This window comes from Physeter macrocephalus, chromosome 9, assembly GCF_002837175.3.
Source record: "Physeter macrocephalus isolate SW-GA chromosome 9, ASM283717v5, whole genome shotgun sequence".
NCBI classification, from domain to species: Eukaryota; Metazoa; Chordata; class Mammalia; order Artiodactyla; family Physeteridae; genus Physeter; species Physeter macrocephalus.
Window position 1 is genome coordinate 14,281,455 of NC_041222.1, and position 15,425 is coordinate 14,296,879.

Below are 15,425 nucleotides of genomic sequence, written 5' to 3' on the forward strand. Positions count from 1 at the left end.
CCCTGCATCGGCAGGCGGACTCTCAACCACTGCGCCACCAGGGAAGCCCGAGAACTTTCTCTTCTTGCTCTCTCTTCTCCATCCTTGCAATCATCCTACTGCTCTGTAATTGTTTGCAAGTCTGTGTTCTCTTCTGATATCCTTTGAACTTCTGCAAGACTGGAACTGAGTCTTATTCAGCTTTAACTCCTCAGTATCTAATATTCTGGCACAGTAGATGGTCAAATAGAAAAATCCTAGAAAAAATGAGGATTTGAAGAGTATTTATGGTTAAATGTGGCAGTAATAGCAATCAGCATTTGTAGAGTACATGCTATAGTCTAAGCACTAGCCTAAGAACTTTGTTTTTATGATTATATCCTCACAATAACCTTTAATTTGCTATTATTATTACTCCATCTTACAGATGAGCAAACTAATGTCAAGGTCATACAACTACTGAATGGCAGAGCCAAGACTTCATTCTGGGCAAACAGACTCCAAGAGCCCTAACATTTCAACCAATATACTGTGAAGGTATTTCATTAAATATAGATGGAATTAAATCATCTGATATTAGAGACAAAGGAAACTCTGAGATCATTGAATTCCATCATGAAACAGATGTGGAAATTGAAGCCAAGAGTTGGAAGTGTCTTGGTTCAGAGGATTTATATAATTGCAGAGGCATATCTACACAGGGCTCCTGACTCCTAGCTAGAATCATTTTTGCAAAGTTTACTCCACCTCTTATGCAACGTTTACTCCTTCTTTGCACTTGCACCATCCCTTTCGGGGTTTCGTTTTGGAAAAACTACCCCCAGGTGGCAACTTGTGTTTCAAAGTAGCTATGTGCCAGGTACCATTCAAAGCCAAGGAAATAGCCCTCTATGGGTCTCACCTGTTGAAACAGACCACCGGGCACATGAAAGAGGACTGGGGAAAAGGGACCCTTGCTCATCATCAGATTTCAGCTCAAACTTCATGTCCTCCGCAAAGGCTTCCCTGGTCTTCTAAGGTCAAAGCTATCTGCCTAAGATCTCCTTCATAGCGTTAGCATGGTCAGCTGTAATTATATACATTATTTGTGAAATATCTGGTTAATGGTTACATCACTTGTTACCCTATAAGTTCCTTGGGGACAAGATCTATGCCAATTTGTGTTCCTCCTTCTATTCCAGGTGTCCTGGCACACAATAGGTGCTCAAAAATATTTGTTGAATGAATGAAGGAGTGACCAAATGGATGAATAAATAAATGCATGAATGCAGCACCATGACAAATCATCCCTATGGGCTGCATAGGGGTAGATGCGACGCCTATATGGTGTGATCTGAGGCGACCCTCAAGAGGACACACTCACACACACCACTGACCAGAAAGCCCCACCAGGAAAGTCAAATAAACATCCACTTGGTGAGGGCTTTGAGGAACCGGAGAGGGAGAGAGAGACACAAAAGGTGAGCAAGCAATTTTCAAAGGATGCTTTCAACTCCCTGGCCTGTCCGTGTGTGTTTCCTCTACGAAGTGTTTCCAATTACTGTGGCACTCTCGGTATCTGGATCCATCTCCAGTGAATTCCTCTGCAGCTCCTGCCAGACATATGGGATCAATCAGGGCTTCGGCGCTGGTGCGCTTGCTGCGGGAATGTTGACAGCCTGACAGACGCGGGGTTCTGGTGTCATGGAATCTCCGAGAGTCTTTGGCTTGAACTCGGGAGGAGAATAAGGGGGAGGAGAGAGATAGAGGCAGAGATAGAGGAGGGAGAGGGAGAGACAGAGATAGGAGGGAGAGAAGGAGGGAAGCGGGAGATTTTTCTAGACTGCCCCCTTTCCTTCAAACATTTTATAGGCTTCAGGGAGGGCGAGGAGGAGGAGAGAGGGGAGAGAAAAGACGAGAGCGAGAGGGGTAGCGAGCGCGCGCCGTTCCATCCCTTGTCCCCGGGCGGCCGGAGGAGGTTGGACTGTGTCCCCAGTGTCAGATGAGAGGGCGCTGAGGCTCGCGGCCGCCGTCCCGCGCCGCGCACGCCCCTCGGCGAGCCGGGCGGCTGAGCATCTCTCCGCGCCGGGCCGACGCCTGCGCCCCGGGCGGCCGCTCCGTCTCCAGCGCAATGTGGGCGCGCCTGGCCTTTTGTTGCTGGGGTCTGGCGCTCGTTTCGGGCTGGGCGACCTTTCAGCAGCTGTCCCCGTCGCGCAATTTCAGCTTCCGCCTCTTCCCCGAGGCCGCGCCCGAGACCCCGGGGCGGCTGCCCGCGCCGCCCGCGCCCGGCGAGGACGCGGCGGCGGCGGAGAGCAAAGTGGAGCGGCTGGGCCAGGCTTTCCGGCGACGCGTGCGGCGGCTGCGGGAGCTCAGCGAGCGCCTGGAGCTCGTCTTCCTGGTGGATGAGTCGTCCAGCGTGGGCCAAGCCAACTTCCTCAGCGAGCTCAAGTTCGTCCGTAAGCTGCTGTCCGACTTCCCCGTGGTGCCCACGGCCACTCGCGTGGCCATCGTGACCTTCTCGTCCAAGAACAACGTGGTGCCGCGCGTCGATTACATCTCCTCCCGCCGCGCGCACCAGCACAAGTGCGCGCTGCTCAGCCGCGAGATCCCGGCCATCACCTACCGCGGTGGCGGCACCTACACCAAGGGCGCCTTCCAGCAAGCTGCGGTAAGGTGCCCGCCCCTCCCGGCCCCGGCCCCAGCCCGCGCCCCGGCCCTGCCCACCCATCGCTGCCTGTCCGGCTCAGCCTAGGGCAAGCCACAGCACCCTGGGTCAAGCGTCCCCATCCCCAAAGTCAGAATCATACCTACCCTTCTGTTGTTGGTGGGTGGGGTCCCTTGGGATGATGGATTTTAAAGGCTTAGGAAGATGTCAGGCTCCTTATTAAGTGGTCTTTGAGGACCCTCTTAGGAAGAGGTCCTTGAGATGCTCTTCACAATTCACTCTCGTAGGGACAAACCGTGGCCAAACTGGAACAGGTGAGTATGTTTTATGAAGTGTCTCTAAAGGTAAGAGGTGAAGTGACCTGAACATTTCCCCAATTCTCTGGTACGTGATTTTATGCTTTCAATATGAATTTCGTTGCTCTGAGTCCTTTACAAGATTTTTAGCACCTGGAAGAGGAAGTCAGTTTAAGATGCTGGACTTTTACTTTTCCAAAATTTAACTTTTTCTGACTGCAATGTGACACATATTCAGTTGAAGAAAATTTGGAGCATATAGAAATGTCAGACACGTGATAGCAAGCCAATTGTTGTGAAATGAATGAAATCAGAGGAGGAAAAGGGGGGAAAAAGAAGCCTCTAATCCCATCACCCTTATAAAGCCACTGTTTACATGTTGTTGAACATTTGCCCAGTATGCACATCTGCACATCCTTTTTTTTTTTTTTTTTTTTGGCGGTACGCGGGCCTCTCACTGTTGTGGCCTCTCCCTTTGCGGAGCACAGGCTCCGGACGCGCAGGCTCAGCGGCCATGGCTCACGGGCCCAGCCGCTCCGCGGCATGTGGGATCTTCCCGGACCGGGGCACGAACCTGTGTCCCCTGCATCGGCAGGCGGACTCTCAACCACTGCGCCACCAGGGAAGCCCCATCTGCACATACTTTAAACCAAACTGGTGTCTTGCTCTTTTGTAGCCTACATTTTTCATTTGTTATATCATGACATGATCTACATCATTATATATGTAATATAATATAGTTATTATGTACCTACCTAACTCGCATAGTAGTCTAATGGGTGCATATACTATGATCTATTTTACCTGTCACCAGTTGTTGGACACTTAGGTTTTTATTGTCATGGTAAACACAAATATTTATGGACCCCTTTGATTACTTCGGTAGGAAGAATTTCTGTAAAGTTGCTGAATTAAAGATACGGACATTTGTAAACTACTTGATACATATTTCCAGTTCTCCCTTGGAGGCTTGTATAGATTTACATTCCCACCAGCGGAGTTATCACAGCAGTAAGTTTGCCACATGGTCACCAATAACATGCGCTCATATTTTTAATGTCTTTGCCAGTTTGGTAGGTGAATAGAGGTATCATTTTAGCAAATTCAGTTGTTTTAGTTTTACTGGGGAATGAACATTTTCTGGGCATTTGTATTTTTCTTTTGATAATTACATGGTCATAATTTTTGCCCATTTTGCAATTATGGTGCATATTTGTTGGTTTATTTTAATGATTTGTAAAAGCTCTTTACATAGTAAGAGTGGTAACTCTTTTTTATACATGCTGCAAATGTTTCTCCAGTTCACTGCCTTTTACTTTTCTTTATCACAGTGTTGTTAGATGGATGATTTAAATTTGTATATAGCCAAATCCATCAGACTTTGTCTTTAAGATCTTACATTTGCTTATGTTCTTAGAATGGCTTTCTCATTTCCCAAATCAGAGAAATATTTTCCCATCTAACAGTTTAATCTATCAGGAGCTTGTTTTAGTGTATGGTATGACAAAGATGTCTCACTTTATTTTTTAATAAATAGTTAACCAGTTGTCCCAGCATCATTTGTTTACTGGCCATTCATCCTTTTCCAATTTAACTGAATGCCACTTTTATCATACACTAAAAGCTTATGGGTATTTGATCTCCTCCTGGCTTTCTATGAATTTTTATTATCCTGGATGATAGGATAGTCCATCCTATTATCTATCTATTATTTTTAAGCTTTCAAAAAGTGATTTAATTATTATAACCTTACAGTATATTTAAATATCTGGTAGTGCAAATTCTCCTTTTTCTTATCTTTTCTCTTTAAATCAGTTCTTATAGATTTATAACTTAATATGAATTTTTAATTCACTTTCACCTATTTCAAATGAAACCAGCCAGGATTTTGATTTCAATACAGAAAATATAAAATTAAATTGGGGATTATTTACATTTTATAATAATAGTCCTTCCAAGTCAAAAATATGGTATGTCCATTTATAACCAGTTCTTTTTGTATCCTTCAGTAAAGTCGTAGATTTCTAGTAATTAAGTCCTGCATATATTTTTCAAATTTAGACCTAAATGTATTCTATTCAGTACTGCTATCATGAATAGCATCTTTTCAAATTAAATTTTAAACAATTATTCTTTTTTTACTTTGTAAAGAGTTTATTGAAGTATAGTCAATTTACAGTGTTGTGTTAATTTCTGCTGTACAGCAAAGTGACTTAGTTATACATATATATCCTTTTTCATATTTTTTGCATTATGGTTTATCACAAGATATTGAATATAGTTCCCTGTGCTATACAGTAGGACGTTGTTGTTTATCCATCCTATATATACTAGTTTGCATTTGCTAATTGCAAACTCCCAATCCTTCCCTTCCCCACTCCCCCTCCCCCTTGGAAACTGCAGTCTGTTCCCTATGTCTGTGAGTCTGTTTCTGTTTCATAGATATGTTCATTTGTGTTGTATTTTAGATTCCACATATAAGTGATGTCACATGGTATTTGTCTTTCTCTTTCTGACTTACTTCGCTTAGTATGATAATCTCTAGGTCCATCCATGTTGCTGCAAATGGCATTATTTCATTCTTTCTTATGGCTGAGTAATAGTCCCTCTATTTAGGTCTTATTCCCATTTTTCGATTGGGTTGTTTGTTTTTTTGTTATTGAGTAGTATGAGCTGTTAGACAATTATTCTTGAGGTAAAGAAACGTTGACTTTTTAAACATGACTTATGTATCTGAATTCTTGTCCAAGTCTCTTTGATTTGTTTTTTAAAAATACATTTCATTTTACTGATAGTGTTTATTGTAGAAGATAAAATAATCAGAAAATTTTTCTGTAAATACACTGTAATATTTTGGTACATATCCTTCTTTTTGCAGTTGTCAAGGTAGTAGGTATGTTTTCATACGTGTACATATATCATGCATAAATAATGTTTACTCAAAAAAGGATTGTATTGTATGTTCTCTTTTTTTAACTTGACTTTTCCATCATATTTTGCAGTCTTCTTTTCATAATAAGAAATACACTTCTACTTTATCATTTTTCATGGTCACACAGTATTCCATTACAGGATGTGCTTTTATTTTTATCATGTAATTACCTATTATTATATATTTAGGCTGTTACAAACAATACTGTGTGAGCAAATCTTTGCTCATATTTCTAATAATTTCCTTAATACAAATTTCTGAAGTGGTAGGTATTACTCCTTCAAAGAGGATGCCTATTTTTTAAGGCCTTTGATACGTGTGCCAAGTGGCTCTGTAGAAAATGGGTACCAAATTGCACTCCTACATGTAGTGCCTGGGTCCATGTATAGGAAACAGCCAACACAGGTTAGTATCATTTGAACATGACACCCCTAATTTATATGTGAAAAGTAGAATCCCTTTTTTTTTTTTTTTTTTTTTTTGGCTGCGTTGGGTCTTCGTTGCTGCATGTGGGCTTTTCTGTAGTTGCGGTGAGCAGGGGCTACTCTTCATTGCTGTGCGCGGGCCTCTCATTGCAGTGGCTTCTCTTGTTGCAGAGCATGGGCTCTAGGCACGTGGGCTTCAGTAGTTGTGGCACACGGGCTCAGTAGTTGTGGCTCGTGGGCTCTAGAGCGCAGGCTCAGTAGTTGTGGTGCAGGGGCTTAGTTGCTCTGCGGCCTGTGGGATCTTCCTAGACCAGGATCGAACCTGTGTCCCCTGCATTGGCAGGAGGATTCTTAACCACTGTGCCACCAGAAAAGTCCCTAGAATCCTATTTTATATTGCATTTCCTCTTTAGCGAGGCTGAACACTTTTTTCATGTACTGTTGGACATATATAGCTCTTTTTGTGAATACCTCTTAAAATATTTTGGGATTATTATCCATTTTCCGTTTGAGGGTGCTTCTTTTTCTTAGTGATTTGTAAATGCATTTTAAATCTTAATGATATTAAACCTCCTGCTGGCAAGTCTGCGGCAAGTATTTTTTCTCTGTGTTTCACTTGCCTTTGAACTTTGTTTATGATGCTAGCATCTACCATTTTATCAACCTGTTGAATCTACTTTTAATTTGTGCTTTTTTTCCCCTTTCCTATGAAGTTTGAAAGGCTTTTGCCTTTAAGAGACAAAAGAACTCCCTAAAGATGTCCTCTCTTAATTGAAGTAGTTACGCCAGGCAGGGTTCAGTTTTGTAGACTCAGTCCTCTGTTGGCCTCCACTCCGAGTTCTCATGAGGTCCCAAATGCTGGCCTTATTCCTCGTGTCACTGCCCACTCCATCAGGGAAGAACCCCTCTGCATCAAGGAAAAACTTGCCATAGACCAGCTCCTCTATTTGGCTTGGCCAGGTCTGCCCAGGGCCTCTCAGTACTGTTGATCCAAATCAGTTCAATGGGTAATGAGTTGCGTATGAACTGCTTTCCTCAAGACCTACTCTGTCTTCAGCTTTCTCCTTCCAAATACTACATCCTGTCTTGGAAAGTAGAATTGCCAATAGGGGTCCCAGTACCTTTCTTCATTCTGGATCCGTTTGTAATCTAACAAGCAGAAATTTCTCAAAAGTTTGTTTTAACTGAACTTTCCCTTGACTTTATTTTCCTTTTCTCATTTTGGTTGGGTTATGAGAAGGTACAGCAGAGGGTCAGCTGGACTCAGTTCCTGTCTAACCTGGAAACCTACATGTCTTTACTGTAACTTTGCCAAGCCTCTGATGATTTGCTTAGGTATAATTAAAATATGATATTTATGGAAAAAATTGATAGAAGATGACCAGTGTTTAGAAATGGCATTAGTAGAAGTTTGAATGTGAATTTTGGCAAAGAGATCAAGCAAGCCTGTTTTATCACAGGATTAGTTTGAAAATGATAAACTGTGTGGTTCTGTTTGGAAATTTAGACATTTCTTCATGGAGATGAAACAGTTCATCGGATTCCCATGTGTGCGTAGAATGGTAATATTGGAACTGATTGTGATCTGGCCTTTACGTGAAATTGAAAATCATGGGGACATTTTTGAGGTTATTCATTATCTTCCCCAGAAAAATGAGTTTTTCAAACCTCTTCCATTTGACACTGAACGACCGCACAGCTGTCCACAGCCACAAACACAGGCAGACAAATATGCAAACACATAGATACACACTTGCAAGTACATGGCTACCCCTCCCAATTCAGACCTCTTCTCCTCTTACGTAAAATTTCAAGATAGAGAATTTCCTTTCCCAACATGAAATTTGCTGTTATCTCTCAGCACATATGATTGACTAAACAAAAAGGGTAACAGTGTTGCTTCATTTTTTATAGGGTGTCAGAATTGTACCACTTGATGGGGGGAGTATATGCACAGACACACTTTATTTGAATGGATGAACTGCAGTGTAGATGTTTTCTTTTTGGGCACCATCCCCCACTGTCATCAAAGAGTATAGGGCAAAAGCAGTGAAATCGGTAGTTAGTACAGTTCCCTCCAGAGACCCAATCAATAGAATGGGGGAAAGATTTAGCACCTTGAACTTAGTTACGTGAAAGCCTTTGACAAAACAAACAAAAAGCTCTTCAGCTTTTCCTTTCCAAGAGATGATTGTTTCACAGTGACCTTTCTTTTGGTTTTTCTCCCTGACATGTATTTATAAATTGCCTTTCCTAAAGTGCATATTTTGCATTGGCCCCTCTGTGAATGCAACACTCTTCAACTCCTAAGCATTTCACATCATAATAAAATCAGAGCCCCTCATCCCACTTCACTTTTGCTAAATATCTCTTACACAAACATAGCATGGAGCTTCCTTTGGAAAAAACTGCTGCTTTCTTGATTGTTCCAGAGTTCCAGAAATATGATCCAATGGTGGGGAACATGCTGCCTTGCCAAAAGTCTGAGCTTTAGGTGTGGCCCAAAGACTGGGAATAGACAGGCAGAGACTCTTCCTAGCTTCAAGGGAAGGGCATCGTCGATATGGGTCCACGCTGCTACACGTTCACACCTTTACCTTTTAAGTGTTCTGATAAAACCTGGAGTTGTGTGAGGTACCACCAGATTAAAACTCTGATGAATAAAATTAAGGCTATTTTATTTCTATACAATGAACCAATAATAGCCTATGCAGCAATCTTTCTGATGGCCCAGATGCTGAAGGAATAAGCAAAGTTTGGGTTCTCCTTCCCTATTGGAAGAGGTAGAGGGGAGTCATACAATCTGCAGTGGATTCCGCTGTTCCAAACTCAGAGCATGATTTAGATGTCAAGAATTACTCACTGTTGAAGGAGCTAAGTTCTTTTTTGATGCTGGAAAGATGATCTTTCTAAATACACCTCTGGAAGTGTTCTCTCTTTTATGCTTCTTAAACTTTAAAACAATTCTCATGTTGCCTTGGTCTTCTGTAGCAACTTCTTTTGTAATCCCATCCGTACTTTAGAATTGTGAATGAAGGAATGAATGAATGAATGAATCCTCAGTGCATAAAATAGATCCAGACCTCTCGTATATTTCCCAGGCAAAGATGGTACTGAAATTTATTTGGAGAGAGAGCAAATAATTGTCAAATATTGAATTCTGATTTCTTCTTAGTCTGGTATCTGTGTATTTTATTTATTAGTTTTGTTATGCCCAGCATACAGGACACTGTGATATGTATTAAGAGGGTGCACGTATGCTACTGTTAAAGACACATCACTATTGGCTGCCAGTATTATATGATGTTTGGTTGAAATGCATCATGAGGGTACTTGGTCAAAGACTGAATGCTTAAACACAGAGGAAGGGCAGACTGCTCTGTCCTACTTCACTTCTGTGGTCAGAGGATAGGAAAGCCTTCCCCAGTGTCCTCTTGGTACAACGTGCTAGAGAAGATTTCTCTTAACAGCGACCATGAAGTAGAATTATTAAATGTATTCATTCTTGACCAGATACACCTTCAATTTGTAAAGTGATCTGTAATTTATGAAGCGCTTTCATGTTATGATTTTACAGAATCAGTTTTACAGAAAAGGCCTGGATACTGGGAGAGGTTAGGTATCTAAATGGTACTCACAGGGCTGAATAAATGCCAAAGGTAGAGTCAATCCAGTGTCCGATTTGTCATCTGGTCTTTCTCCTCCCCACCACCCCCACCCCACCCACATCTTACTGTATTACCTCCATTTGTTGAGTTGTATCAAAAGCCAGGGAGAGGTAGGGAATCCCATCTCCAGAGCTTCTAAAGTGTTGCCTAAGATATAATGCCAATCTAACCCAGAAGACAAAAACCATGGCTTTAAGGCCATAGTCATTCCATGGGTGCTTTTCAATTGGCCCTTAATGTGTGTGATATATATATGGCCTATGTGTGTGTGTGCAGGTGCATATATATACGTGTGTGTGTATGTATTTGTGTATTTTAAAATATATATGTATATTTAATGTATGTTTTAACTTTGGCAGGCATTTTAAAATCAGGAGATAGCATTTTTTAAAAATTTGAGTTTGGGGCTTACTCTTTTTTTTTTTTAACATCTTTATTGGAGTATAATTGCTTTACAATGGTGTACTAGTTTCCGCCCTACAACAAAGTGAATCAGCTATACGTATACATATATCCCCATATCTCCTCCCTCTTGCGTCTCCCTCCCACCCTCCCTATCCCACCCCTCTAGGTGGTCGAGAGAGACCGAGCTGATCTCCCTGTGCTTTATGGCTGCTTCCCACTAGCTATCTATTTTACATTTGATAGTGTGTATATGTCCATGTGGGGCTTACTCTTGACAGATTGGGGTGTGTAACAATTCTGGGTGTAATTTCTCTCAACTCCTCAGCATCCCCACCTGGCACTTAGAATCTCATTTTGTGATCCTTGATTGTGTTCCACGCTCTAACAGGGACCAATCATTGGCAGAGCCTGAGATGGTATAATCCCCTCTAGTTTGTCCTCTGAGCTTCCTTTTTAACCCAGTATATTAGCTAAGATTAAATTTAGCTGGATGTTGTAGAAAAATCTAAAGTACCACTAGCTTAAACATGATAAACAGTTGTGTCTCTCTCAAATTAAGTCTTGAGTAGAAAAGTCAGAGCTAATATGGCAGCTGTCTGATGTCTTCAGGGACCCGGAGTCCTCTCTTTCAGACCTCTGTTCTCTCATCTTCGGGTCACCTCATGGTCCAAATTAGCTGTTTGAGCTCCTACCATCAGGGGCTCATTCCAGGAGGCAAGAAAGGATAAAGACAGTCATATTACTGTTTAAGAAGACTCTGTAGCAATTGACACAATACTTCCACGTAGATCTCACTGAGGGGGACTTGGTCTCAATCCCATCCTTAGCTTTACAGAGTTTTGTTACTGAAGAGGAAGGAGAGTGTGGATACTGAGGAAGTGATGAGTGGTCTTTACCAAACCAGTGTGTCAGGAAGAGTGTATGTCTAACCAGAGAAATATCTGGAAATCCCATTTCGTTCCTTCCTCAAATGGCCCAGCTCAAGATGGAAGAGTCAGGCCTTGCCTAACTGAAAAATACCTTTGTCCTTGTGCTAGATCATGCTTTTGTTTTAGAAAAACTATCAAAGTTCCTGAGCAATCTATTTAAATTTTGGCAACAGAAACTTCCTATGTTAGTTTCCCAGAAGCTTCTAAATAATATGGCATTCACTCCCAAATAAAAGATTATACTGAGAGTGATGGGGGGAAAAATGCATCCCACAAAATATAATCAATATTTTATTGTCAGTTAGTAAATCCAAATGAACCTTTCTCAGGAAAACATGGTTCTTCTTTGGCTTTTCAGAGGAAGCTGTCAGGTTAAGAGATTTCTACATTAAAAGGAATTTCCTGTTCTGTATTATCTCTGCCTTTCCTGTAGATTTTTAACACTCTTTTCTAAATCTCCCCCGGCCATATGAAGAATGTATTTCTGGCATAGAATCTGCTTACATACAGTAACCTGCTTTGTTTTGGAGGCCAATTGTGGATAGGAAACATTCTGTGAGATGTTGTAGCCCATGAATGTTGTTACAGCACTTCATTTGAAATGAATGGTAGTGAGAAGGAACTGAAATATGTAGTGCATTAGTAGGTGCATTTTCTTATCAATCTTGATGAAAAGATTTTTAAAATATTCATCTTCTTTGCTATCTGCCTTTGTCATTAGGTCATTCAACCAGTTGCGTTTTATTTGTGTAAAGTGTCAAGCAATAACAATGTTTCCGATTCAGAGCATTCTTTCTTTCCTGGTTGCAGTGAACCCGAAAACTATAAACTTGAGGAGCCAGAGTCTAGTTGCTACATATGTTGAAATAGTGATGGCTGCCTTGTTTTGTGTGAATAGATGTCATTCAAAGTTAAGGACAAAACTTCCTACAAGAGTAATAGAGAAAAAAATTTTAAAGAAAGTTCTTAGCAGGGCTTATTACAAGATTGAATCCATTTACAGAGTAAAATTAGTTTCCTTAGTAAATTTACCTAGTCATTTACTAAGTAGGGTCCAAGTTGGATATTTTTCCAGTTGTAAGTTATCGCTAGAGTGTATAAAATATATTTTCAGGTAGGTGAGCTCGATGCACTATTTTCTTAATTGCCTCTGAAACGCTTCTGATAGCCTTCATTGTTTAATGCCCATCCTACTGCACCTAGTTATAGGATATACTGGTTGCTAATGTAAAATATAGTTTTATAAAATTTCAAAGGTGATATTTAAAATGTATATATGTGTATATGGTTAAAATACATACACTTCTAACTTTCTCAGATATGAACTCTCTCAAATTTCCACTAGTTCCACCTCTAAACTTATATGCATCTGTATTTAACCATACTTCCTCACCTTTATTAGAGCAAGGGTCTCTTCCCTCAGCCAGCGAAGACCTTCTACTGAATATTTCTCCTTCTTTATTCTATCTTCAAGGTCTTCCTCTTTATAGCCTCCTTTCTCTTAATGTAGAGCATTCACAATACATCTGTGTATTTAAAATCGGTAGCATGTTTCCAGAGCAATATGGTAAATTGTCAGTATGTTTGCAGTCTTAAAAGTATAAATCGCAAAACTAAATTACCCATCAGGGAGCTTCTCATAAGTAATAATTCAAGAAACACACAGAGATTCCTGTAAAAGGATGTTCATCCCAGCATTCCTTGGAATAGGAATTTAGAAACAATTTGGGAGGTTTGGGAGGGCTTAATAAATGACACCTTTGTTCACCTCTCCTGAGTTCTAAATCAGTTGAATTATAATACAACAGAGAAGTCAGGTGGAGAATCAAGCATGCCCGCATCTCCTGCTTAATGCAGGCTTAGGTGCACAGCTACCTAATAGTGAATCTCTAAATTAGATTGACTTGCATGCCCTGGAACAGGCAGTGCTGGGCACATGGAGCCTATCTCTATATACTACAGACGGGCAGCCCAAGGCCAAAGAAAAGGGGAGAGGGAGGAGATGAGGAAGCCTTCCTCCCCAGGGGCAGGGTGAGAATGGGGGTGTCGGGGGACCAGAGGGTAACTCTGATGGCTGACACTTCACCCAGAAACTAGAGGCAGCAACAACCAAGTTCCAAGGCTAACAAAATAAAAACACATCCACAGTGAAATATATTACATTCAGTAAAATCATATCTTTAAAGACTATGTAATGACATTGTAAATTGGCCAAATATCATATTAAATGAGCCAAAACTCTCTGTGTGTTTACCATCACTGTATAAAACTGTGTATATAAAAGTCCAATTTCATAAAATATATGCACTCAGGAAAACAACTGAGAAGAAAAATTTCATAATATTAACAGTAGTTCTCCATAGGCAGTGTATTTACCTGTTTAAATAAATCCATTTCTTCTGCCTTTGAAAAACTGGTTATAACGAACATGTATTACTTACTGGGAAGTGAAATATCATTGCTCACCTGGGTACAGATGATTGAAGACCTGCCTTTGGGGCATCTGGAGGCATAGCCTGAAGCGGTTGGTCTCAAGTATAAGATCCTTTTGAATCTCAGCTTTTATCTAAATTGTCGTGAGAACTTTGTATACTACCCCACAAAACAGCTCTGCTTTAAGAAATAAAATAATGCTTTAGCTGATTATCAGGAAATCGAAGTGAAACCATTCCGATCTTTTTTTTTTTTTTTTTTCCCCGAATGCCAAATGCTGTTGTACGGAGTCCATCAGGACTGGAGAATTGTCCTGGGTTGAAATCACTGACCCTACAGATCCTGTTATGCCCTCCAGCTGTCCCTTTCCTCCCTTCTAGCGTCACCTTTCGTCTTGAGGACCCAAACTCACATAAAAATCTGCATGCAGATGACAGTGGTTGTTTCACCACTTGGCAAGCTCCCTGTGGGTATTCACTCAGGAGAGGAGCCCTGACGGCTGGCCACAGTGTGACACAGAGTAGAGCGTTGAGGCCGCAGATGGTGGAAACAACTGACTCCATCACCTCGCTGAGAGGCTAGGAAACGTGGCCTTCCTTTGGCTTGTCGCACGTGGAGAGGGATGCTGACCCACTGCCCTGTCAATCCCTCTTTTACTCTCACTGATCAAAGACATTCTCACAGCAGAAAGGTATTCTCTAACCCGTTAATATCATCACATGTAAATGAAATAATTGCCTCAAAGGACCCATTTTCCACAATCCATTCTTCTCTAGCTCTCAAGGTTCATTTTGTTTTGTGTGTGTGATTTTTATCCTGCGCGGAAACAGGCGGCCTGTTTGCCTGCTGTTGGTGGGGAGGGTTCAGCCACATTCAGCTGTGTTGTTTGACAGTGTATTTTGATAATGGTACCTCTATCAACTTGGCTCGCTCATTTTGACCTACACCAATCAAGTCATATCTTCAAATAAGGCCTCATGTCTTAATCCTATTTTATAGGCTTTACCTTTCCAGATGAATCTGCAGTTGACTTAGAAAGAAGTTAAGCAATCTTTATTTGCTCGTTTGTGTTTTTCACAGTACTGTTTCTAGCCAAGATTTCTCTCTTTTTAGTCACAATTTCCTTCAAACTATGCATGCTTGGCTTTTAAATGTTGCTCCCAAAGTGGTGATTTCAGGCAGTTATTGTTGGAAGTTTCTAGCAATAAAGTTACCAAGCTTTAGGCTATTTGTAGCTAATCAGTAGTAAAAATCTGCATTTTAAATACTCATCGGCAGCAGGGCGTGATGTAGGACTTTCACTGTGGTCTCAGATTTGGCACTGGGACTGTGGCTTAAACTAATGAGCGCTGACTATTCCACATTTTAAAGAGCGCCACCAACAACTTTGATACATTCCCTCAGAGGAAATGGATGGATGCTGTGCAGAGCCGGCCCTACACAGTCAGCCATTTCCCTCAGCCCCCGCCTAGCACCCTACTCTAGTTGATACTGTCAGAGGGCTGAGAAGGAAGGGAAATACTGAGACCCAGAAACAGAGCAGGCATTGCGAACTCTGCCTTTGGGGAGAGCAGAGTTCTACCGAAAGGCTGATCTCTCCTGGCCCTCATAGAGGACGTTCCCCTTCCGGCAGCTAAGTGAAGGGGAGACCAGCATTCTCTGTACTGGTTGGAAATTTACTTGGGCAGAAGCCTTGATTTGCTCCTGTGCGGAT

At 41.5% G+C, this 15,425-nt stretch overlaps 1 protein-coding gene across 4 annotated transcripts in view; it reads left to right on the forward strand.

The window, feature by feature from the left end:
- Window positions 1-1,316: 1,316 nt before the first annotated feature.
- The window catches only part of SVEP1 (sushi, von Willebrand factor type A, EGF and pentraxin domain containing 1), a 204,051-nt gene continuing 189,942 nt past the window's right edge, over window positions 1,317-15,425 (forward strand). Inside the window, exons 1-2 of one of the 4 annotated variants that reach the window (XM_055087033.1) lie at window positions 1,317-1,439; window positions 2,182-2,626. Coding sequence is in view for 3 of the 4 variants with exons in the window: in XM_028493673.2 (XP_028349474.1) it covers window positions 2,090-2,626 (537 nt within the window). In the remaining variant the exon portion in view is untranslated. Of the gene's footprint in view, window positions 1,440-2,040; window positions 2,627-15,425 lie in introns of those variants that run through there. The other 3 variants (XM_028493673.2, XM_024126322.3, XM_024126323.3) reach the window with 3 other exon arrangements.